Source organism: Nothobranchius furzeri, chromosome 1 (assembly GCF_043380555.1).
Source record: "Nothobranchius furzeri strain GRZ-AD chromosome 1, NfurGRZ-RIMD1, whole genome shotgun sequence".
In the NCBI taxonomy this organism is placed as follows: domain Eukaryota; kingdom Metazoa; phylum Chordata; class Actinopteri; order Cyprinodontiformes; family Nothobranchiidae; genus Nothobranchius; species Nothobranchius furzeri.
In genome coordinates this window covers 81013070-81038088 of record NC_091741.1, presented here as the reverse complement: position 1 = coordinate 81038088, position 25019 = coordinate 81013070, and the positions used below count along the sequence as shown (strand labels likewise).

Below are 25019 nucleotides of genomic sequence, written 5' to 3'. Positions count from 1 at the left end.
TTGAATCACCCCCATAGACTCTAATGGATTTGTTGATGCTTCCAGTGTGCAGTAGATCTCTGCTGATCTCTGAGCGGGTGCATGCCATTCCTTACAAATATAAACAGAACAAACAAAAACCCCAAAAGTCAACTGAAGATTTTGTAACTTTTCATTTCTAAATGAGATCTTGTTCTTTCTATAAGAAGCATGTTGCAGTCATTTCTTCTGCATCATTTCCTGGTCAGAAACAGTTAATACATGAAGGTGACGTCCTCTCCTGTGTGAAGCAGATGTTGTAAAGCCATTGCATCCCACTCACTGTTGCCCTCCAGCTGGTTTTTTTTCTGCTACTTTGCTCATGATGTGTTTCCTTTCCTGGAAGACCACAGGAATCAAGTAACATTCTCTACGCTCTCCTCATCAAAAGGCTGAACAACAGGGTTTGTGTAATGACCTATAGAGGGCTTTTTTAGAATGAGATGTTTGTAGCATGAACGCATATCCAGATGGTTGAGTCATTTTTAAAATGCTTTATTGACTGTTTTGTTTAAATGAACTGCTCTAAAATAAATGTAACATTTCTGGGAGTTAGAGGGAAAACTTAAAAAGTCTCACTCAATGCATTTTTTTTATTTATTTATTTTTTAACAAAAACTTGACTTCCTGGCTGGTTTGCTTCTATAAATGAATTGTTCATTTCATTACAAAAAATAATTGTAACATGTTTAGATATGACAGGAAATTCAAATGCCAAATCTGAAGTTACTTAGCATAAAATGAAGCAAATGGGTTGTCATGGGGGGGAAATATGTTTCCAGGGGAAATTTATTGTCATTTCTTGATCATTTAGGTTGATTCTGCAAACAAAATGAAAAATATAAACTCACTTGTGTTCATAAAGCCAACAATTAAAAAAAAGCAACAATTGATTTGTTTTCTCCTTCCTTTCTTTATGATGGCAAAGACAAAGAAGCTTCCTGGGAGCATCTGAAGCATCATTTACCAAAGAACTGGACTATTTCAAAACTACAAGTAAACACCTTCTTTTATTCTGTCACTACAACAGTCAGACCTGTCTGGTACCTGTCAGCCCTAAAAGAAGTTCTGATCAACACTTGCTTTAAAGTAAAACACAACAGTGGAAATTACGCTGGCTCCAGCTGACATCTACAAGCCAGTTGTTAAGTCTGTGCTCTGCATCATTTTAACCTTCACAAATTCCTCTCAAATATTTCTGATCAGTTGTTTCCAGGGAGTCCAGTTGTCATTGCTGTCTTTTCAAGTGGTCTCCATCAATTGTTATTCAGGTTTGCTGAAGGTTTTTCTAACATTTTCTTTGACTGCTTTTTCCAAAACATGTTCTGGCCATTCTTTGCTCCTGACCATGGCAACACAGCGTGCAACGTAAAAAAAGCTTCAGTGGGAAGTAGAGGACACAAGAAGTGTCAGACACATAAAGAAAACCAGAACTCTACACAGCAAATGAAAAGTGGCTGAGAGTAATGTCTTTGAGATGCAAGAAAAACCTTGAAAGAGGACCAGATATGTTGCCCATAAGCCCTTTTTAGAAGACACCATGCCAGCAAATCAGCATAATACTGCTGCCACGGTGTGTCTTATGAATGCATCGTGGGATGGCAATGTGGGAATTTTGCAGCATTCGTGCCGCCATGCTTGGTAGTAATATTACCACAACGTCGGACCTGTGAATGCATATTACGCCTTAGCACAACAGAGGGTGGTGTCATGATTACGGGGAGTTACTGCCGAGCTCCGGCCGGCATCTATACTAAAAATGAAAGTAAACACGGGCCATGAGTTTCACCTTTGTTATCAGAACCAGCTGAGATGATAAACTGAAGCAAAGGAGTGCTCCAGGAGCTTCCTTCCGTTAGACATGGAGGTCACCAGAGACTGCACAGGGACTGATGGGGACCGACACCTTTAGGAACGACTTGTCAAAAAAACGTAACTAGCATGGTTTCGATCGCAATAAAAAACAAGTTGCGTATAAGATTAATGGAAGTCCGTGGCAGCGCGGAGACTGGCCCGATACCCCCTGTACTGCCACCGTGTAATCTTTTGTAAACAAGACATGATTGCTCCACATTTCTGCCACAGTCTGACCACTTATAAACGACCTAAGACTCCCTGATGCCAGCTCAGTGTTGTAAACTGGCGACATTGATTTCCAAAAGAGGCTATATTTTGATTTAAAATATAAAAGGTGCAGAAAGTAAGACTGACATCCTGTGGTCAAATGTGGGTACTGCAGTTCATGTATCAAAACAAACAAGTCCACTTTGAGTAACTGTTGTCAGTTAAGGGCTGGCTGTGAAGGAAATCTGTTCCAATCTAACTTTCCTTCCAACTTTATTGAGACATTAGACCAGCTTCCCAATGCTGGTACTCAGGATACCCTATCCTGCATATTTTCCATTTATCTGCCACTGCACATCTGATTTACATATTTGCATTCCCTCCTCAGGACGACATCAAGTGCAACTGATGCCTGTTAATCACTCAGTCATTTAAGCCTGGTGTTTGGTAGCAGGGAAACAATGCTGTTTGAAAGGGCAACATGGAAAACATGCAGAGCAGAGGGTCCTGAGGACCAGAATTGAGAAACACCACATTAGACTGTAAAATGTGTACTTATTGTACCTTTAAGTAAAGGACAATAATTAGACTGTCTCTGTAACAAGCACAGGTACTCAAGTGTCTGAAGAGCTAGTTAAAATAATATTCACCCATTTTTATTGTGTTTTGACACAGCTCTGGTTCATCTCTTGACTTTGGGAGCTTTGAATGGCTAAATGAACGAGTTACAAGTCAAAGTTAAATGTATTTAAATAAGTCCTCTGAAAATGGTCGGATAGACTGAAAAAACTATTAAAAAAAAGGCTGCAAAAGTCTAAAGAAAAACTTCTGAAAGGTTTGCAGAATGCCTGAAATAATATTGATCAAGACAGCTTTACAAGATTATAAAACAGCCTGGCTGCTCAAAGGCAAAACATAAATAAGTGAAGGATGACTCAAAGCTTTGAACAAAATGGCTAGTTTTTTTCTGTTTCATTTCAGCATTTCCTGGTGTATATTGTGCTTACTTGTTCATTATTTTTTTACTTTATATCTACAAAATGATTCAGAAAAGTGAATCTACCATCCAAATGGAAATGTTGTTCTGTCATTAGATTGTTTACTTATTTTGTTGGTTTTTGGATGAAACAGAAAAAGAACAGAAGCAGGTAACTCTTTACGAGGGTCCCTTCAACAGTGTTTGCGAAAACTTTTAAACACACCTGCCAAACTGGCCGACATGGGAGTGTCTCATGCTGGACATTTTTGAACCACGTAGGACAATGTCCTCATGGGCTTTAGATCTGTAACTGTTTAACAGTGGGTATTGTAGTGACCTCTGACCTTGACATATGGTGCATATTTTTATTGTGGCAAGAATCTGTTGAAATAATTTGATCAGTGTGATTTTCTGAAAAATAGTAATGCATTATATAATACAGTTAAGCAGTTGTTAATACTTTAATAGACTATTAATGCTTAATAATGCACTAAGTAATGTTAATAATGACACACTTATTGTAAACTGTTACTCAAAAATATAAGTAAAACAATGTAAATACATTTTAATAAACATTAAAATCATACATTTTAAGTAAATTACTCCTATTATTGGTGTTTATACAAATATTGATTGCACGTTTACTGTCACAAAATTACAGGTTTTCAAAGACTTTAAAAAAAATCTTTTTTAATTGATCTACTGACCAACTGATCTACTCTCATTGTAAATGAGTGGGTCTGAGTCATATACTAAAAATGGACAGCCAGGCCTGACATTTAACAGACAAAATTTGACCTTTTTTCTTGTCAAAGACTACAAAACATTTTTATTTATTACAACAGTGGATTCAGATGGCAGAGACAGAGGACATGAGGTTTCATTGGGTCTTTGGAGTACAGCCAGATGTGGATCACAGCCATTTTGCTTCTCTTAATTTTTATTTTTCATTCCATAAAATAATTACATTTACATTTAGAGCAAACAAGCATTTCCAGTCATTTCTTTTTTATTGTAGCCACAGTAAGTCCATAAACGAATTTAATTGATTTAATTAAGTGAAAAGATTCCCGCAGGCATGAGAAATCAAATTATTGTCAGTGTAAAACTGGTTGGCGCTGCAGCTTTACTTATATATAGCCTTGTGTAGGAGCTCTGGGTCCTCTGAAGGCTAAACTAGAGAGTAATTTATTTGCCTGGGAATGTAAACAAACAACAAAACAGTAATTACATACTATCAAGTCATATCTAATTTAACTGAGTTATTGCAGTTATAAACTAACATGCAAAGACAAAGACATCGTACCGTTTTCTCTTAGCGAGCTCATTCGTTCTCCGTGGCAAGAAGCTTTGGTGCCACAGAGACACACAGCAACAGCATCCATCATGAAACCCAACATTGTGTGAGCTCCTTCTCTGTCAGTGTTTCTCCGTGTTTCCTCTAATTGTTGCAAATTCATCAACTTTCAGTTAGAGAGAGTTCATTTTTTTAAAAAGTGATTTGCACAATTTCTACATTTTCAGCTTCTTTTTGTTTTAAATTAAGCTTTAAATTATTATTACTGCAAGATGTTCTGCTGAAAAACGTGTTTTTCTTTAAGAGGATTATAATGGACAATGTTTTGGTCATCACACAAGGAATAAAAACAGCAAGAAGCGAATTATGAGCAGCTGTTGTGGAGGACGAAGTGACAGATTCATCAAATAATCTCTTTCTTCCACGTGTTTTTTTTTTAATGCCAGAAAGTCATAGAGGAACCAAAGATTCTACCTGTTTTGATCAATACTGATTCACTGTTACTACGCAAAAATAAGCGCAAACACCGTTAGCACATATCTGCTAATGTGGTCATTTTTAAGAGAATTGGATTTCTCTGGAGCTCAGCAAATTCACTACAACTGCTGTGTTTTCAGATTATTATGATGGCACAGTGTATGTGAGCTAAATAATGGACCCAAACACACAACGGTGTATTAAAACCTTTGTACCATGTATTTTTCTTCTGAAAACCTAATTCCAACAAAGTAAGTTGTTTCTCTGAGAAAAACAAAAAGCTTGTAACAAACTTTCGTCACACGGGAGATGTGATACTTGTCAAAACATTCGTTTTTTTCCTCCTGCATAACCACTTCAGCACTCAGCTAATGAGATTCTGTGACCTTAGGCTGTTTTCATACCTATAGTTCCTTTACTCCGGCCTAAATCAGTTTAACTTGTGGCTTTTTTCCACAGTTCATTTTGACAGAGAATGCTCAGTCTGATGATTGGTCAGATTTTTCTGAAGGTGAGAAAAAAGAATTTTAGGAACTTGGGTTGAAAAACATCATTTACTCCAGCCCAAATATCAGTGAGGCAACACATCACGCTGTTTGTCTTTGGAAGCGTTGGATATAAAAGTTTGTACTCCGCTGAACCCCAGAATGCAAAATCACCTGGTTAAAAGATAGAGTTTGGCTCTAACTTGTACCACACACCTGAGGGCTAAAAAACGGGATTTTTTTTCCATGCCAACTCTGCTGAGTGTGACGTAACCTGCAGGTGATGTCTCCGTGTTAAAAGCCCAACACATGTGGTAAAATTAAAGAGAAACATTTAGATGTTGTCATAGTTCAATTAGACTCAGGATTAGTTTTAATAAACACCAGATTGTCAAATAAACCCTCCCATTATCTTCAGAACCAATGAGCTCACAGTATGCAAGCACTGATCAGACGTTTTATTTAACTGCAACAGATGGCTTACTCAGAAAAAATATATATAATTTCATTAACTTTTTCTATATTTTCTAATCTGTTGATTTTTATATAAAGTCAAAATCATCCTCATCGACGTGACATTCATTGAATAATTAGAAAAAAAAGGCCAGTCATGTGGAAATGTCGTGTCCAAGGGGACTTCCACATGTGTGGTGGAACTGAAGAGCGTGTTCCAGGTTCTCGAGAGCCCGTATGCTCCTTCATCCCTGCATGGCGAGCTCCGGGAATGCCAGAAATGCAGTGGGCCACATCCACCTGATGACAGCCCATGAAGAAGGCTTCAGCCTAGGAGCCTAAACTGTTGGCAGGTAAAAGAAATGTATAGAAATTTATCTTACTAAAGTCCCGTGCCTACTAGAAGAAACTAATCAAAACTCTCTCTCCTATGAGCCTAAGTATTACAGACAAGGGCGTCAGTTTGTTTTCAGAATTGCTGGGGACAATAACCATACACTTGAGTGGGGTTTAAAAATTGCTGGGGACAATAAAGTAGGCTAGCACAGGGGTCGGCGGCTCTGGAGCCGCATGCGGCTCTTCCATCCATCTGATGCGGCTCTCTGTGCTTGTAAAATAATGAATGGATATTTAAATAAAAAGCTTTATATTTTACTGCATTAATTTTACATCTGTATGCTAATTCTAAATGTAAAGATTGTCTGCATAAACCTGAACAGGTCCAACCCGGTCTTACTGTGAGACCGGGTTGACGCGTCACGTTTGTGCGTAATCATATAGGCGCTTCCTGAGCTGGAGTATGTCAGATTCTGGGCTTCTCCTCAGACAGGCTCCTGGATGCGTCGCTACATTGGAGACAGGAACAAGCACTATTCAGCCAAAGTTTCATAATCAGGTGTGGCAGTGTGAGCGTCCTGTCACAGTGTCCCGATAGATAATGCGCCCTGGCTGCTTGGCCAAGGGGATGTCACTTTGGCTGACTGGTTAGAGCGTATGACTCTCACCCGGGAGTCCGGGGATCGAATCCTGCCCGGGTCCTCGTTTCTCCACCTTGCCACATATTGACAGATAAACTCAAGGATGTTGGTTGTTTTGAAAGAATTACCCCGACGCACACTGATGCGCATGGATGAGCTGACATTTTAATCGTTATGCACATCGCGGAGGTAACTTGATTCCCATCAGAACATCAGAGCTTTATACTGGACACTGTGTTCAGCGCGGCTCGGAGCGCCCACGGTGGACAGTGGGCTGAAGATCTGAGGGGTTCGCAGCGCAGCGCAGAACCACGGTGCATGCGATGATTTCCTCCCACTGAAGCGGTCTGGAAACCCGGTCTCTCTGAGGAATGTGTCACTTGGAAAAATTTTCTTTTTATGAAATTATGAAACTTTGGCTGAACAGCGCTTGTTCCCGTCTCTAATATGGAGACGCATGACACATCCAGTCTGAGGCAGAATAGCCTCTTCACCTCAGAAAGCTCCTGTAGAGACATTTGATCACGCACAAAGTTTATGTGGAGCAGAAGCGGTCGGGCCACGGCAGGTGAAATGTTCCTAGCCTACATGTAGTGTAACTGTTTAATTGTAACATTAATATGTTACTGGACATGCTGGTCTGGTTGGTTAGACCAGTGTTTGAAGTGGAAAACACACACACACACACACACACACCAACTAAAATAATGCTGATAGCGTGGACTAGAAGACAGGTGATGGTTTACGTATTTAAATGATGATCAGGCTGCTGTAAAATGTAATCTACATCCACATCCAGACACAATTATCCTCTATTCTTTCTCTATTTGCTCTGCTCTTGTCTGGGCTGACGTAGCTGATGGTGCGCGCGGTGCGCCTAACTAGCAGCTGATGCACATTTTACGCATTTGGAGAGGTGGGCTGGATGCTTTGCGTTTACTGGAAGATGGTCCGCTTAACGCACGGGTGTAGACTACATATTAATGACAAATGAATGAAAATTAAACTGGGAGTTTTTACTTCATATTTTATAAATTAAAATGACGGGGGAACACGTTTATGACGTCTTTTTAAACGAAAATTTCTAGCGCGACCTGCCTGCTTCACTAAGTCACTGCTTATTAAGGTCCGTCCAGAATTACCGTGGCCCACCCAAAAATGAAAACCTGGCGCCGCGCCTGTTATAAACCTCTGCAAATTGTTGTTCTTCACTTTATCAAACTCAGACTTTGTACAGCTAATGTCAAGATGTAAAATTATGAATTCAGTCGAGCTCTTCCGTCCCTCCCTCTCCTGCGCTCCTGGAAACCCGACATCGGCTGTCAGAAGCGGGAGGTGAAGAAGGAGATGAGGCAAACAGAGTGAGTGTGACATAGAGAAACCAGACTGGTGTGGAGGTGAGCAAAACAGAAGGAAAAGTGTGGGTGTTGAATTCCCCACGGGTGCGACGCCCATGCGAGCGACCGGTACCGGCTGCTGTCACCTGGTTGTGAGCAGCTCTCTGCCGTCTGAGGGTAGGCCCCGCCCACAACGCCGCAGCTGCTGCTGTGTTTTCTTTACTGTGGGAAACGGGTAATAATGGCTCTTTGATGGGAACAGGTTGCCGACCCCTGGTATAAGATCTGAGCTGGTAAAACAAAAATCCTCATCAGCAGGCTTTTTTTAAAGTAGGGGGGACACAGCTGCCAATCACAAATTTTGCCGGGGACATGTCCCCGGCGTCCCCGGTTAAAATGACGCCTATGATTACAGATATGAACACTGTTTGGAAATGTGGTTCTGGTTCACAGGACAATCATGCCCATTTTGATTTGTTCCTCTCCTGTGCATGATTATTATCGTAATGGATCTTAAGATTTTTTTTTACGAGATCATCCTACCTTGTGTGGCATGTTGAGAGTTTAAAAACTGTACTGTGTGAACCTGCACTCTGAGACAACACCATACCCATCAGAATGACATACCTTTGGGTAATGTACCTGCACAACAGTGACACTTGTGGAATTATGCATGCATTAAACTGAAACCATAATTTCAGCATACCTCAGACTACAAGTGGTAAGTTTATGAGTAATATAGACATAGTGTCTATGCCTTGTAAATCCACAGGGACTGTTAACAGAAGTTTTCCATCTACTTCTCCAGGGTTTGGTTGCAGGCGCAGCAGCCTAAGCAGAGGCCCAGACTTCCCTCTGCCCAGTCACTTGGGCCAGCTCCTCCAGCGGTGTTCCCTGGGCAGCCAAGAAACATAGTCCCTCCAACATGTTCTGGGTCTACCTTTAGGTCTCCTCCCGATTGGACGTGTCTAGAAAGCCTCCCCAGGGAGGCGTCCAGGAGGCATCCTAACCAGATGACCAATCCACCTCAAATGTCTCCTCTCAATGTGGTTGAGCAGCGGATCTACTGTACTCCGAGCCACTCCCGGATAACCGAGTTTATCTCTAACAATGTCGCTGAAGTGGCATCACTGAGCTTTAGGTTGTTTATAAGTGGTTAGACCGTGGCAGTAATGTTGGGCAATCTTGTTCTTTTGACAAAGGATTGCACGATGGTGATATAAAGGGGGTATGGGGGCGGTCTCTGACAGAAAATTACCGCAATATTACATCCAAGCAAGGTGGAACGAATGCCGCAAAATTTGTGCACTGCCATTGATATGGTGTCCAGACACCCTCCAGAGGAAACTCATTCTGGTCGTTTGTATCCATGATCTCATTCCTTCAGTCACTACTCAAAGCTCAAGGAGGTGAGGATTGGAACACGGATCTACCACTAAATCAAGAGCTTTGCCTTCTGGCTCAGTTCTCTCTTCACCACGACAGAGAGAACGCCCCCATCACTGCAGATGCAACATCAATCCATCCACCTATCGATCTCACGCTCCTGCTTTCCCTCACTCGTGAACAAGACCTCAAAATACTTAAACTCCTCCACTCCTGCGTTTTCTATGAATAAAGACCAAACACTGGTATACTGTTGCAATAGTGCTATATAAATCATCTTCTGGTACGTCATTTTGACACGGTATACCACATCGACAGAACACCGGCCTTTAATGGACCAAAGCTCTGCTGAACTTGAGTTTTAGGAAAACGCCCATGTAGTTGTGTCAGATCAAAGTTGGATGAATGAACCACTCTGAAGACCACCTCCTCCAAAAAGTCTCAGTATAGTTATTTGATCTGCACCACCATGCTATCAATGTATTCACATCTGTGTACACAAGCCACACTACAGGGAAACACTAATTTGGCTATATAAGCTAAACACTGCAGGTGGAAAAACACTGAATTCAATAACGGACCCAATGTAGACACAAATTGTATTCTGGTAAGCTTATTTGTCCAAGTACTGTATTGTTTTGTGTTTTAATCCCTTTTTGTTTTACAGATCAAAGAGAAATTGGTTTAATTTCCAAAGTACAACACTCAGTGGTTCTTGTCCTGAGAGGTGCTTTATAAATAAAGTTGTACCCCACCTCACATTAATAAAGTTTCATAACTACTTGAATGGGAAACTTACCACCTGATCCTTCTTCTACCTCAAACCAGGAACAAAATATTAAGCTTTTGCTTCATTTTAGTAAATAATTAAGATCCTCTATGTCAGTTAGTGCAAAGCTATTTGTTTTTAGTGCTGCTAAGACTAGCACACTTGTGTTGTATTAAATCAAGTTTACTTTCCAACAAACTGCTGCAAATTTTCCCCAAAGCTATCTGCAGCATGTGCAGGCTTTTTCACTCCCCTTTAGTACAACAAATCTAAAATATTCCATTGGGTAGAATTTGTGGACTAAAAGAACCAGCGTGCTCAACGTTAAAGCCTTCAAATAGAACAAAACAATTTGTACTTTTGATAAAACTGGACGTGCAGTCACTAAGTATTAGGTGTTCCCTTTAGAAGCATAGCATCCAACCACAAGTTAGAGTGTTCTTCCAACTTCAACCGCACTGGCTTCTCTTGTTAAAACCCTTGTCAGTGGTTGCTGTTGCATAACCTCTGGCCTGATCCAACAAACTGAATGCTTTGTTTTCAACCAGTCAGTGCTTCAATATTTAATTAGAGAAAACGTTAGCTGAAAGAAGATGAAACTCAAGCATTACAGACTTTGAATGTTTGACACATGCAGTGTTTTTTTATAGTTGAATTAAAATAAAAATTGCATTTTCACAACTTCCATTCAGAATTCTTTTGTTATGTTTTACATTATCCTTTTTAACATATTTGTATAATTTATTCACTAAAACAATGAAAAACTACAGCTGATTTATCTGATGGCAAAATAATAATTATCTCTTAAATTAAACAGCATGAGGTTTTCCATGAGAATTTCCAAAGAACTGTCCTAAAACTTTTCATTAAGCATCAATTTGCGAGTCATTTACCAGATTTTACAACACGGTTGCAGGTCATAAATGCACCCAGCAGTAATGAAGCACTGTAGCATTTCTAACTGGTCAAGTCTCTGGCTGTTTGCTAAATGTGTCCCATCTCTGCTTTCATCCCAGTTTGTCATTATTTGAGGATAATTCTGGCTGCACTTTTTCAGCTGTAAAACTGTTACTTTGTCTGACTCTTATTTTGCTGCAGGCTGGGAAACTAAAAGTTGGTCAGACAAACTCTAAAGTACTCTGAAATAGCTTAGACAAACTACTGCATATGATGACTGACATTGCATCTGGATGGCCATTTTTTTAGGGAAAAATACTTTAACACATTAAAGTACTTTGATTCTGAATTTACTGTAAAAAGGTACAGAATAAACTTAAAGGAGATATATTGTTATATAATAGTCCTATGGTCTATAAGAGGGCTATTCGATTCTGGGCCTGGAGGGCCGGTAAGCAGCAGGTTTTAACACACCTTCAACACACCTGATTTTATTCAGCAAATGATTAGCGTGCTTTTGCAGAGCCTGATTAGCTGCTTCACAGGTGATTCAACCACTGACTCTAGTGTGTTGGACTAGAGAAACCACTAAAGCGTGCTGGATACCGGCCCTCGAGGCCCGGAATTAAATAGCCTTGGTCTACAAAAATCATAAGTTTTTGAATAAAACTTCTCTCACACTGAGCAATTTCAGCAGTTTTATTCTTGACAGTTTCAGAATCTTCCAGAATGAGCCGTTTGAGGGCTCTGTCACTTTAAGAAAACAAGCTGGAGCTGGCCACACCCCCTCCCCCTCTCTCAGGCTGCTATAAGCTGAGAATCTCCTTGTAGCAGAACCAGCTACACCTGGCTCATATACATCACTCAGACCACACAGCACCCATGCAATACCTCTTTATTTAAGCTCTCTGTGCACTCTTAGTACCCACCCCCGGTCTCAGAGCCAGACAGGCTGTCTGCACAGACAGGCTCTCACAGGTGTGCACTGCCACACTCCAATATCTGGGAGGGGCTTGGAGCACAGTCGCTACTCCTCCAGCAGCACGCTCTTGATCATGAGTGAATGTTCTATGCAAGAAGACTTTTTAAATCTGTTCATTTTAGCCACATGATTCCTACAACCAATCACTGATGGAAAACAGAAGGACAGAATGTTTTCATGTTTGGAGTGTTTATAGAGGCAGTAGAGACCCACATGGCAGCACAAAATGATGCAAATGTGAGTTTTGCATAATATGTACCTAAAACATCATTGCACTGTGTTTCATCTCTGAATTAATTATTTCTGAACAAAGCACAAACACACTCACTAATTAGTTAACAGGGATATAACTGTAGGCAATCGACCACAATAATGGATTAAGGCTTTAAACTACATGGCCCAACCGATATATCGGCTGGCCGATATTATCGGCAGATATTGGGGTCATTAACACTATTGGCTATCGGCCAAAAAGACGGCCGAAATGGCCAATATTGTGCTACCTATCCAGCAGATGGCGCCAGCTTTATGAATACGTTTTGTGAATGAGTTCACCAAGTTAACTTCCACAGAGTGTTACTTTGTTACAAAGCACACGTATTACGTTTTATTTATTGTTGCATTTTTATTATTTTAATATTCTTATAGGGATCTTCTGTCCCTAAACCTGTGTGTGTTGTTAGACTTCCCAGAGTTAGCCAAGTCAGAAAAAACATTTTGTAACCAGTTGTTTTAGCATAAAGCATGATTGGTTGTCCTGTGTGCCTCTGTGTTGCCCTGCGATGGACTGGCTCTCTGTCCAGGGTGTACCCTGCCTGATTGCCCATTGACCGCTAGAGAATAGGCACCAGCCCCCCAGCGACCCTACATGGACAAGCAGGTTCAGAAAATGGATGGATGGATGGATGTTTTATGCTAAACTAAGACAACCAACTGCTGCCAGATCATATTGGGCTGGTTATAAAATGCTTTTGCTGACTTGTCTAACTTTGGGGAATCTTAATAAGACACAATTTTACTGAGTGGTGGAATATTCCTTTAAGTTAAAATGTATTTGTGGAAACCACAGTTTACAAGAAAAAACTTGAATGTTAGATTTATGCTGTGACTGAGTTTGTGTGTTCTGTTGTTTTTGAGATCTGCTAAATAAATCTTATTTTCTTTACTTGGAAACCCTAGTGAGTCATTGAGACAGTTCTTTGGTGTGTAATAGAGAAATAAGTTTGCATCAAAAAGGCAGAGAATGAAGGGTTTAAGCTTAAGAAAAATCTTATTTTTATTTCTTTTTTGTGAGGGAGATTTATCGGCCATTATATCGGCTATCGGCCTTTGTTAAAAGTTTTATATCGGTATTGGTCCCAAAAAAAGCATATCGGCCGGGCCCTAGTTTAAACCCATTCATTTTTATTACCAGCATGCATCACTCCTAATCAATGGCTCATCTTTGACTTTTAGACACCCCCACCAACAGATAGTCTGTTTCAGTCGTTCAGACATTTAGCAACTCCTTTGTTCCGAAACTTTATGTATTGCTTAAAGTTATCATATTTCTAATACAGCAAGCAGACTGTTATGTGTGGAAGTGAGTAATGTCACCATTAAAGGTCAGCGCCATCAGACTGACTGATATCAAGTGAATGTCAATGTGCAGATTTTCAAACCTCAATAATTAAACAGAGAAGCTTTTTTTTGGGAGAATGGCAGGAAAAAAGGTGGGAATTTTCAAAAAATGTCAGAAAATATGTGAAAGAAGCTGTAGCTCGAGAGAAAATCAGTCCCTTTTAGTTTTAAAGTCAGCATCCCCTCTGAGTCATGTGGTATAGCACTTACTATACGTGTATCTGTTCTGGGTCAGAGATGCTGAAGTCTAGTCAACACTAGGGGAGATTTAGAGGAAAGCTGGGACAGGTCTCGCCCACAGGGCTCAACACGCTGCTAATTCTCTCATCTATTAGCTTAACAGGCAGGTGTTTGGATTACAGGAGAAAACCAGACTTTTTCAGGGGGGGGGGGGGGGGGCACGTGGAGGTACTGAGGAGATGCAAAGCCAATGACTCATCCTCTCACTTCACGGGTTATAGTCATTTACCTACACAGGAAGACAAAATCATTTTAATAACTTCTAACAGGGCTCTTTGTGAGGAATGTGTTCCAACTTTACAATAAATGAATCCAGTTAATTAGGCTCATCAAAACTCACTAGCCCACCAGTTAGACTGGAAAGAGCTTGATAATCACATTTTAACCCAAACTGAACCATCTTCTTCTAACACTGGTCATTATATTGTGATTAATCTGGGGAGATTAGATGAAGGTTGACTTTTTATTAAGGTTCACACAAATTTCTTATTAGCAGAAAACCCCAACATAAAGATTGTGTCTGAAAGTGTTGTTGATCAACTCAGTTGCATCAAACTGGGAGATTATAGATTTAAGAAGCATCCTGGTTGATTACTTCGTTTTGGGATTTTTTTTCTCAACAGTATGGGTCAGGATGAGAAGGCTATTTTTTCTGTGGTGAGTAATATTTTTCAAAGCAGGAAAAATAAATTTTCCAACAATTTAGTGAAAAAAATAATCTGTTTTTAGATTTGATATTATGCAGATAGTAATGAAAAACCAAATTGTTCATGTTTTGAGGTAAAAGTTCAGGCGAAGATGTGCTCAGAAAATTTATGAAGCCTCTGATGTTCTTGAATAAATTTCTATCACCAGTCAGCACTCAGCCAATGACAATTGTAGCTACATGTCTCTAAACTTGACTGAGTTAAAGCTGAGGTACGTAGTTTCTAAATTTTAAGTAACTTAAAAAGTTCTTAAATGTGACTATCCCATTTCAAATATGTAAAAAATAGGTAATCCTTCATAATTGTTATGTTCCTTAGGTCCCCTGAAATGAATCATTAAAGGGTGACACTCAATCCGCACATAAACTAGTTTAAAAGCTAACTCAACCTGCACTGAGTTGATGTCAGTCTGCAACTTCAAGCTAACTGTGGAAGAGGAGGGAGGGGAACAAAAAGAGGTTTATCTTTTGTGTATTGGAGCTAAGTCATTTTTTTGTCTTCAACCCTACGCTATATCGGAACTGTTGTAGCTTTACAACAATGGCAAGTCCCAGATTCCTGTCCGTTTTAGACGTTTCCCTGCTTAAAGACTGCAGATGTGATCAGGGATTAGCAGCTCCTGCACAACCCCATAAAGGCTGACGAGATAATTCAGCAGTTAGAATCAGGTGTGTCTGTACAGGAACGGAAGTTACGGTGTAACTATAGTTCTGTGAGTTCCTGGATGACTGCCAGTGGCAGTAAACAGAGTGGATGTATCTCCTCGCGCTCTGCGCAGGTCGAGCACTAATGTAAACAAAGTCACGCACGTGACACGTAGCGCACCTGGTCGCGAGTCTATAAATTACGCGCCGATAGCTACGTTCGGGTCTCCCGGGATCTTCTCGCCCGAGAAGTTCCGAGTGACCCCTGTGACTGGCAGTCATCCAGGAACTCACAGAACCATAGTTACACCGTAACTTCCGTTCTGTTTCGTTCCCTCCTGACTGCCAGTGGCAGTAAACAGAGTGGATGACTTATGCCAGAAGTGTCACGAGGAACATAAAACTCACCGTCACTCAGGAGGTAGCCGCCAGAGGCAGCACCGCCGAAGCGAGCGCGGACCCGTGGCCAACGTTAAGGCGGTAGAAGCGTGCAAACGTGCACGGAGTTGCCCAGGACGCCGCAGCACAGACGTCCGCCAGTGGCACACCTCTCATCGCCGCCCAGGATGTAGCAACGCTCCTGGTGGAATGGCACACGATCCCAGGGGGAGCCACGGCACCCACTGCCGCGTAAGCCAGCTCAATGGCGTCCACGACCCAATGCGACAGCCTCTGCTTCGAGAGGGCCCGACCCCTGTTCACTCCTCCGTGACAGACAAACAGCTGGTTCGACTGCCGGACAGTGTTTGTGGCCACAATATAGAGCTGCAGTGCCCGGACCGGGCACAGCAAATTCGCCCGCCGTTGTTCCTCCGAAAGAAATGGGGGAGGAGAATACGCCCCCAGCTCGATTGCGGCATTCACGTAGCCCGCGGGCAGAACCTTGGGAAGAAAGGCGACGTTGGGCCACAGCGTCACCCCCGACCCATCTGCCTTCCACCGCAGGCAGGCGGGGCTGATGTCCAGTGCGTGCAGCTCACTGACCCGTTTAGCCAACGTCACTGCCAAGAGAAAGGCGGTTTTCACAGACACCACTGCCAACGGGGCGGTAGTCATTGGCTCAAAGAGTGGCCCACACAGGGCCCGCAGGACCAGGGGAAGGTCCCAAGCAGGTGCCGGCCTGCACAAGGCAGGACGCAACCTTCTCACGCCCCGCAGCAACTGGGTCACCAAACAGTGAGCCCCAATGCTCCTGCCATCCACCAAGAGGTGGTTGGCCGAAATAGCCGCCAGGTGTACCTTAAGGGTCGAGGCGGCCCGGCCCTTGTCGAACAGGTGCCGGAGGTACCGCAGAACCTCATGCAGGGAACAAGAACCAGGGTCCACGTCCCTGCCAGAACACCAGGTAGCGAACCGCTGCCAACAGCGAGCGTACGTGGCCCTTGTAGACGGAGCCCTGGCACTATCCAGCACCTGCTGGATGGAGGGCTCTAAGCCGACTGGGGGCTGCCTGCCCCTTTCAATGGCCACACCGTGAGCCGAAGATGATCTGGGGACGGATGCCAAATCCTCCCCTCCCCTCCATCTGAGACAGGAGGTCCCGTCTTGCCGGCAACCGCCATGGCTCTCCATTCAGCAGACTGAGAAGCAATGGAAACCAGAGCCTCATGGGCCAGTCTGGCGCCACCAGAAGGACCTCGTGTGACGAGTCCCTCACCCGATGGAGGGTTGGTAAGATCAACGGAGACGGTGGGAAAGCGTACAGCCGAACCAACGGCCAGGCATTGGTGAGGGCGTCCATCCCCAGAGGGGCGTCGGCCTCTGCCAGGGAGAACCACAGAGGGCAATGTGTGCTGCTCCTCGAGGCGAACAGATCCACCTGGGCCTCTCCGAACTGATGCCACACCCTCTGCACCACCTGAGGGTGCAACCTCCATTCCCCCGGGGGAAGACCCCGCCGGGACAGGCAATCCGCCACCGAGTTCCTCCACCCCGGAAGGTGCAGCGCCCTGATGGAGGCCAAGCGAGGGTAAGCCCAGGTCAGCAGCGTCTGAGCCTCCCTCAACGATCGCAACGACCTGGTGCCCCCCTGATGGTTTATGTGGAACACCGCCGAGGTGCTGTCCATCCGGATGAGCACGTGCTTGCCCCGCAGAAAGGGCAAGAAGCGCCTCAGCGCCAAGTAGACGGTCTTCAACTCCAGGACATTGATGTGAAGCCGTGCCTGACGGGGGCTCCACAACCCCTGGACCGACCTGCACTGCCAATGCGCCCCCCACCCCCGGGGTGACGCATCCGTCGTGACCACCTCCCGTCTGGCGGGAACCGCGCCAAGCGGGACGCCGAGACTCAGGTAGGCGACATCGTCCCAACGACGCAAAAGAGCCACACAGCTGCTCGTGACCTCCAGCTCGACCCGTCGGTGTCGCCGGGGATCCAGGCGGAAGCCGTTGAACCACCTCTGCAAGGGCCGAAGGTGGAGCAGCCCGAGAGGCACCAGTGCAGAAGCCGAGACCAGCATCCCCAACAGTCGCAGCCACACCTGGACCGGGGGTGCCGCCCCAAGGCGAAAGGCCCGGAGCAAGGACCGAATCCGGACCCTCCTCTGCTCGGTCAGCCTCGCCCGCATGGCCACAGAATCTATGGCAATGCCGATAAAATCCACCCGTTGAGTCGGAACCAGAGAACTCTTCTGCAGGTTCACCGTCATCCCCAGCGCCTCGACGTGGGCAAGGACCCTGGCCGTGGCGAGACCCACTTCGCGACACGACGGCGCGCAGACGAGCCAGTCGTCGAGATATGGCAGGACCTTCAACCCCGCCCGACACAGGGGGCTCAGGGCTGCCTTCACGCACCGCGTGAAAACTCGGGGGGCGAGAGACAGGCCGAATGGCAGAACCAGAAACTGGTACACCCTCCCGAGGAAAGAAAACCGCAGGTACTTCCTGTGCCCCGGATGGATCGGGACATGGAAGTATGCGTCCTTGAGGTCTATGGTCGTAAACCACTCTCCCGGACAAACCACCTGAAGGACATTGCGAGTCCGAAGCATGCGGAAGGGCAGCACCTTCAGGAACCGATTGAGACCCCTGAGGTCCAGTACCGGCCGCAGGGGCCCGTCCTTCTTGGGCACCAAGAAATACGTCGAATAAAAGCCGTCTGCCTGCAAATGCGGCGGAACGACCTCTATGGCCCGTTTGTCCAGGAGCACATCTATTTCCTGCATCAGGATGCTGACCCGTGCAGGATCTGTGACCGAAGTCACCCTGACCCCCGAAGGGGGTGGGGGCCGACGGCGGAACTGCAACCTGTAGCCCTGGGACATAGTTCGAACCACCCAAGCGTCTCCGCATTGGGCCTCCCAGAGGGCCAGGTGCTGTGGTGTAAATCTGCCCGCCGCCGGCCCACAGCCCTCAGGCCGTGTCCCGACGCCTGTTTGGGGCCCTGGGGGGCGGCGGCCCCTGTCCTGCCCCGAGGATCCCCGGGGCGGGGCCTGACCTGCCCCCGAGCGTCTCCAAGTCCCTGCCGCAGCCGCGGCCTGCTGGGCGACCTGCAAGGGGGCGGCCGGACGAAACCGGCGCCGAGGGTCCCGTGCCCCTCGTGGCCTGGACTGTGGCATGGGGAGGACCCCTGCCCCGCTACGCCCACTCCAGGCCTCTGCGGCTTGTCTGGACTGCCGCCGACGTTCCAACGCCCGCTCAGCCTCGGGCCCGAACAACTGGCCCGGCACCACGGGCAGACCGCGCAGGCTCTGTCGGCAATCATCCAACACCGGAGCCTGCGCCAACCAGACCTGACGGCGAGCCACTACCAGCGTGCCCAACAACCGACCAAGCTCCCTGGACATCAGCCCAAATGCTTGCAGGGCTGCGTCGTTCGTATCGCCCAGTGCCATCCCCGCTGCGCCCGACTGCAGCATCTGGGACTTGGCTAGCAACAGCACCGACAGCGAATTGCTGGTGCGTGCCATCCGTGCCCCGATGTCGTAAGCCCGGCACAGTAAGCTGTCGGTCACCCGACACTGGGTGCTCGGACAGCGGACCCTGTCCCTCAATGCCTCATCCGGGGAGAGCACCAGAGAGGCAACGCAGTGGTCCACCGGGGGCATGCGGTCCAACCCGTAGGTTCCTGCCTCCCGCATCGATGCCAGGGTCCTGGCATCCCTACCATGGTGGGAGAGCTGTCTCGGGTCCCCCCAGCACCGCTGCAGCTCCTCCACAAAGGCTGGCGATGGTGGGACCTGAAACGGGGGCGCCGCCGGAGCCCGGCGGAAGAAGAGATTCCCCGCCGGACGGGCCACCGGCACGTCGTCCAGTCCAATCCTGGCCAGTGCCGCTCGCAAAATCGCCCGCAACTGATAGGGGTCCTCCGCCAGCTCCGAGCTTGCTGAGCTATGGAGAGACATCCCCGAGTCACCGTGACCTCCCAGGCCCGGGGGCTCCATCACCAGCCCCTGACTACGGCCAGGAGAGGGGCCCTCCTCCTCGAGGGACTGAAACTCAGAATTTGAGGCCCTCACAGAGATCAGGTCGTCCGGGCCCCCCTCGTCCGGGGCTCTGGTCAGCAGCGCTTTGAGCTGTTCCACCTCCGCCCGCAAAGAGTCCACTTCCTGGCGAGAGGGTTGCGCCACACGCCGCTTCTTGCGCCTCGGGCTGCCGCGTTCCTCAGCCGGTCTATCCCTCCGTCTCCCGGAACACGGGCGAGGGACACCAGAGGGCGGCAGGTCTGACTCAAACAGGAGGCACTCCACTTGACGTAGCCTGTCCTCCCGCACCGCCAGCGGCAAAATGCTGCAGTTCATGCACGGGTCAGTCAGCGCCTCTCTGAGGTGACCGACGCCCAGGCACTTAGGACACAAGTCGTGGCCGTCCTCCACCTGGAGGGGAGCCCCGCATGACGTACACTACAACATCCTTACCGGTGTGGGAGACGCCAGCGACTCCACAGGAACTGAGCGAGGACTTCGAGGAAAACTGAAGAACGCGATTCAGTCCTGGAGTTGTAAAACAACGCACGTGTGTGTGTGTCGGCTAGGTAATCTGAGCGTGCCACCACCACGGTCAGAACGTCCAGCCCCACTTACCTGTAGCGCTCGCCGGCCGCACTCACCTCCCCTTTCCACAGGGGAAAACCTGCGACCGCCAGCGAGCCCTATCCGAGCCGGCAGCGGCGGTCCGAACGGCGCCGGCCGGCCGCACCACCCGCACTCGGTAACAATTAGCAGATAAATAACAGCGTCAATCCACCGCCCCAGAGGGCTCCTTCGAGCGCTCCGACCACACGGTCCCGGGCAGGAAGACGCCAAGTAAAAACAGTACTCACCTCTCAAGACCGATAAGATCCGAATCACGGACTTACGGAGCGATTGACCAGCGAAGCACGCCAGGCCAACAGCGAGAAATCAAAGAGACCCGAACGTAGCTATCGGCGCGTAATTTATAGACTCGCGACCAGGTGCGCTACGTGTCACGTGCGTGACTTTGTTTACATTAGTACTCGACCTGCGCAGAGCGCGAGGAGATACATCCACTCTGTTTACTGCCACTGGCAGTCAGGAGGGAACGAAACAGAACAAAACGTCATTATTTATCCGTTAGTGCTACAAGGCTATTTGTGTGCTATGAGGTGTGGCTTTTAGCTTCTTCCAGAACGAGAGGCGGAGCAGGGGCAGAAGCAGTAGGCATTCAAATTTGATGACGTCACACTATAGAACACACCTTTAAAGCCATTTTTGTCTTGTCTAAGGTTTGCTACCATGAATAGACACCAAATGTTAAGCAGTAAATGTGCATCCAATGATGATTTGTGAAAGCTTAATTAATATTCATCCTGTGGTTCAGGAGATTCTTTGTGAACACACACACTTTCAGAAGCAGACGAGAAGAGTCGGCAAAATTCAGAAAACCAGAGAGGACCACATGGTGAGTGGTGAGAAGAAGAGCAAGCAGAGAAGAAAGAGATCAAGGCAGCATGATTACAAATGAATACCAGGTGGTAAAAATCAGCAAACTGATCCCAGGTGGTCAGTGAATCAGCCAGACTCACTATAATGAGCACAATGTAAACCTTTTCCAAATAAAACAGGTTAAGATGAAAAAATATAACTCTCAAAATTTGAAAAGTAAAAATCCAAATGTAAACACATCCAACACCAACAACCATGACTACAAGGCCATAAAAACTGTTTGTTGTGCTCATTTCAGTCACACAGCCTCATTCGGGAATGCCTTTAGGAGGTGAGTTATGGCATTTATGCTTGATAAGGTCACAAAGTAATTCCTAAAATATCATATGATTACATAAATGTTGTGAAAAATGGCAGAAACATTTATGATCCAGTGCAGTGACTTCTGAGAAACAATAACCTTTTACAGCACAGACAGTTAATCTAAGGTGCTAATATAAATGTTGCGTGGCTTTGATAATTGATTACTTCAGCATCAATGGAAATAGGCATCTGGTGGCTAAAGGGAAGTTTCCGTCTCTGGAGATAGAAATGTCTGAGCTGCATTCTCCTCCACATGAAGAGGGCATGAGAACACGTTTGGCTGAGTATGAGTTCCTAAATGCGTATTTACAGAGAGATTTGGGACAGATCCCCATGCAATCTCCCAGCAGGAGCAGTTTTATATGAAATCATCTTAATCATGTTTCTCTGTGTCTTTTATAGGGATAAAAGTCAAACCTGCTGATGTCAGAAACGTTAAATGAATATATGATGCAGTACGGCTGAAGATGAGGAACACACCACACACTTTACTCCACTTACAATTTTCATGTTTAGATGTATTGCAGAGAATCTATAGTAGTTTGTGTGCCACTTGAGATTATTCCTCGTGCTTTCAGTTTGGCTTATTACTAACAAACATATTCACCTTGCCCTACCGTTGGGCCCTGATATGAAATGCCTGTGATGTGAGCATGGTGCTCATTTTCTCATTTGAAGTTAATGCAGCAGGAAAATGCCAATCTACTCTTTGAAAGTGAGGCAACTTGGACAGTAATGCTTAATTATATAATGTTGAGCTTCAGTGTGCATCTGTCAAAATAAGTACCAGTGTACATTCGTCATGCAGATAGGATCAAAGCATGGGCAGTCAGCTACTCACATTGGAGTCATTTTTAGAAATATTTTTCTACAACAGTAGAAGCAAAATTGACTCAATATGAGCTTTCAGTTTCTTTAAATGCGTGAAATTATCTTTTTAATCACTTCAGGAGCCACAGACTTGGATTGCTACAACTCCAGGCTCACCTGATATTAGAGTTGTTTTGTTATCATGAAGTACCACAGATGATGAGTCTACAACCCTATGACCTCACGCATCATCAAAACAAAGGTAATTAAATATTTTAGAAGGATAAAAAATCCAACAGAATCTTTAAAAAATAAGATTGTCGTGAACGCACCTGAAGAGGCAAAGCCAACACGTGAGAGATCCATGATTATTTTTCTTGTGACATGAAAACATAATCTTTTGAATATGGAGACAGGTATAAAGCATGTTGCTTTCACAACCACAACAATGGTCCCCTATACCTCTAAAATCCTGAGGTTTGTATGAATATCCACTGGATTTATCTGGCTATGATTTTGTTTCTGAGCACAGAAACATTGTTTACCGTTCTCTCCTGATGTTTCCCCACAAAAAGGCAACAAAAGAAAACCCAAGAATGGCAGCATTTAGTGGCCCTCATTTCCAGCAAGAGCTTCTTCTGAAAATGTGTGGTTGTTTGGTTTTCGATGCAGGTATTTTAGAAAAGGTGGATCAAGTTTGATTTCATTTTTTTCTGTTCAAATAAAACGTGGATTCAGCATAACAGATTGTGGCGTCTGGGCTTGTGCAGAGGGACTTTGGGTAACTGAGTTGACTGGTGAAGCAAACATTGTAAATGGTAAATGGCCTGTATTCGATATAGCGCCTTTTAGAGTCCTGGAACCCCCCAAGGTGCTTTACAACACAACCAGTCATTCACCCATTCACACACACATTCACACACTGGTGGGGATGAGCTACGATGTAGCCACAGCTGCCCTGGGGCGCACTGACAGAGGTGAGGCTGCCGAGCACTGGCGCCACCGGTCCCTCCAACCACCACCAGCAGGCAATGTGGGTTAAGTGTCTTGCCCAAGGACACAACGACAGCGACAGACTGAGTGCGGCTTGAACCTGCAACCTTCCGATTAAGGGGCGAGCACTTAACTCCTGTGCCACCGTCGCCCGCACTTTAATGAATTATTTTTTACAACATCAACTCCATCCAGAGGATTAAAACGTTAACCTTGCTATTGTTTTTGTTTATTTAAATGATTTTAAAACGTGTTCCTGGTCTGGTTTGACACAAAGAGGTTCAAATAACAAATCTTTTCCATTCATCTCCTTTCACTTCTTTAATGAATGACTTTCAAAGAGGATAGCTTATTAATAAATAATCCCAGGGTTAGGATATACTGTGAGGTATTTTTGCTGTCTTTGTGAAAGCAGGAAACACACAGGATGTAATCACACAGCATGCCGCTCTGGCTGCAGGGGGGACATGGACACATTTATCAGTGAAATAATAAAAACAAAATCACTGAAAAATAACATCACGCACCCCTCTTTTCACAAGACTCTGCTCTGCTGCCACAAAAAAAAAATCAATATTCCAGCTTCATTCAGCTACACACAGAGCCAGTGCGTTAGTGATGACTGATGTCTAGCTGCCGTGATCACCCGTGTGTGTGTGTGTGTGTGTGTGTGTGTGGGGGGGGGGGGGGGGGTCACAGGATTAAACAATAAACCGACTCTACCATAAAACTTCATGTGGAAGGACCTGGTATTCAGTTTGGGTGCAGAAAATGTGAGATTTATTGTCACCTATCGGTTTACACCCTCAGTAAACGCAGAAGCTATAAATGAATGTCCTGTCATGTCTGAGAGCACGCCTGCTCGCGGGTGTCCACATTCTGGCACATGCGCGCGCGTGGGAAACTACTTTGCTTTAATCACCACGCGCACTGCGCCGGGATCCACCTGATTTCTAACTCGCAACACATCTTCTTACTCTCAGTTTATCAATTAAGCAAACCAGATGATCAAGGAATGATGAACTCCTGTTAGTTTACCACAAACACTGTAGCGGGCTGTTTTGCTTTCTCCCCGACTAACGAGAAATAACTTCAGATCAAAATTATGATAGAAGTTGTTACTCACCAAAAGTCATGAGGAGACTCATATAAACTCCCCACAGATCCATCTCCGCCGGGATTCGCGCTCTGCGTCGGAGATGCAACACCTACAGCGGAATGTTCACAAGGTAAAAGGATGATCGACGCGCATTTGGAAATCCTTATTCGCGCTAAGATTTTTTTAATTCTTGAATGGTCTATAAAGGTGTTGTTTCAGTAATTTAAAATCCCATCAGTTCCTTCTGAGGCGCTCCTACAGCTGCGCTTTTGCGCAGAGGCAGAGCCATGCGTAATGCTGCGAGGGGAGAGTTGCCCTGCACGCTGCGTTGAGGTCCGGTAAGGAAAGCCTTCTGTTACCCGTCGAGGTGGTCGCAAATATCGTTGAGTCCGCTGCTGAGGGGATGATGGGAAGAGCGGAAACGGGTGGGAGAGAGATCTGTTTCTGCAGGGAAGCACATCGAGCAGTCTGCTCTCACTGGTGTCTTTCTTTTAATTCTGCAGTGGAGACACCATTATCTCACTCCCCCAGAGGTCAATGAGGTGTACACAGGTCTGTATTATGCACAGATTAATCT

At 45.4% G+C, this 25019-nt stretch overlaps 1 protein-coding gene across 1 annotated transcript in view; it reads right to left on the bottom strand.

The window, feature by feature from the left end:
* Positions 1 to 24656, bottom strand: part of gfra4b (GDNF family receptor alpha 4b) — a 102122-nt gene extending 77466 nt beyond the window's left edge. Inside the window, exon 1 of the mRNA XM_070550577.1 lies at positions 24470 to 24656. Coding sequence (XP_070406678.1) covers positions 24470 to 24512 — 43 coding nt within the window. The 5' untranslated portion in view covers positions 24513 to 24656. The remainder of the gene's footprint in view (positions 1 to 24469) is intronic.
* Between the last annotated feature and the right edge of the window lie 363 nt (positions 24657 to 25019).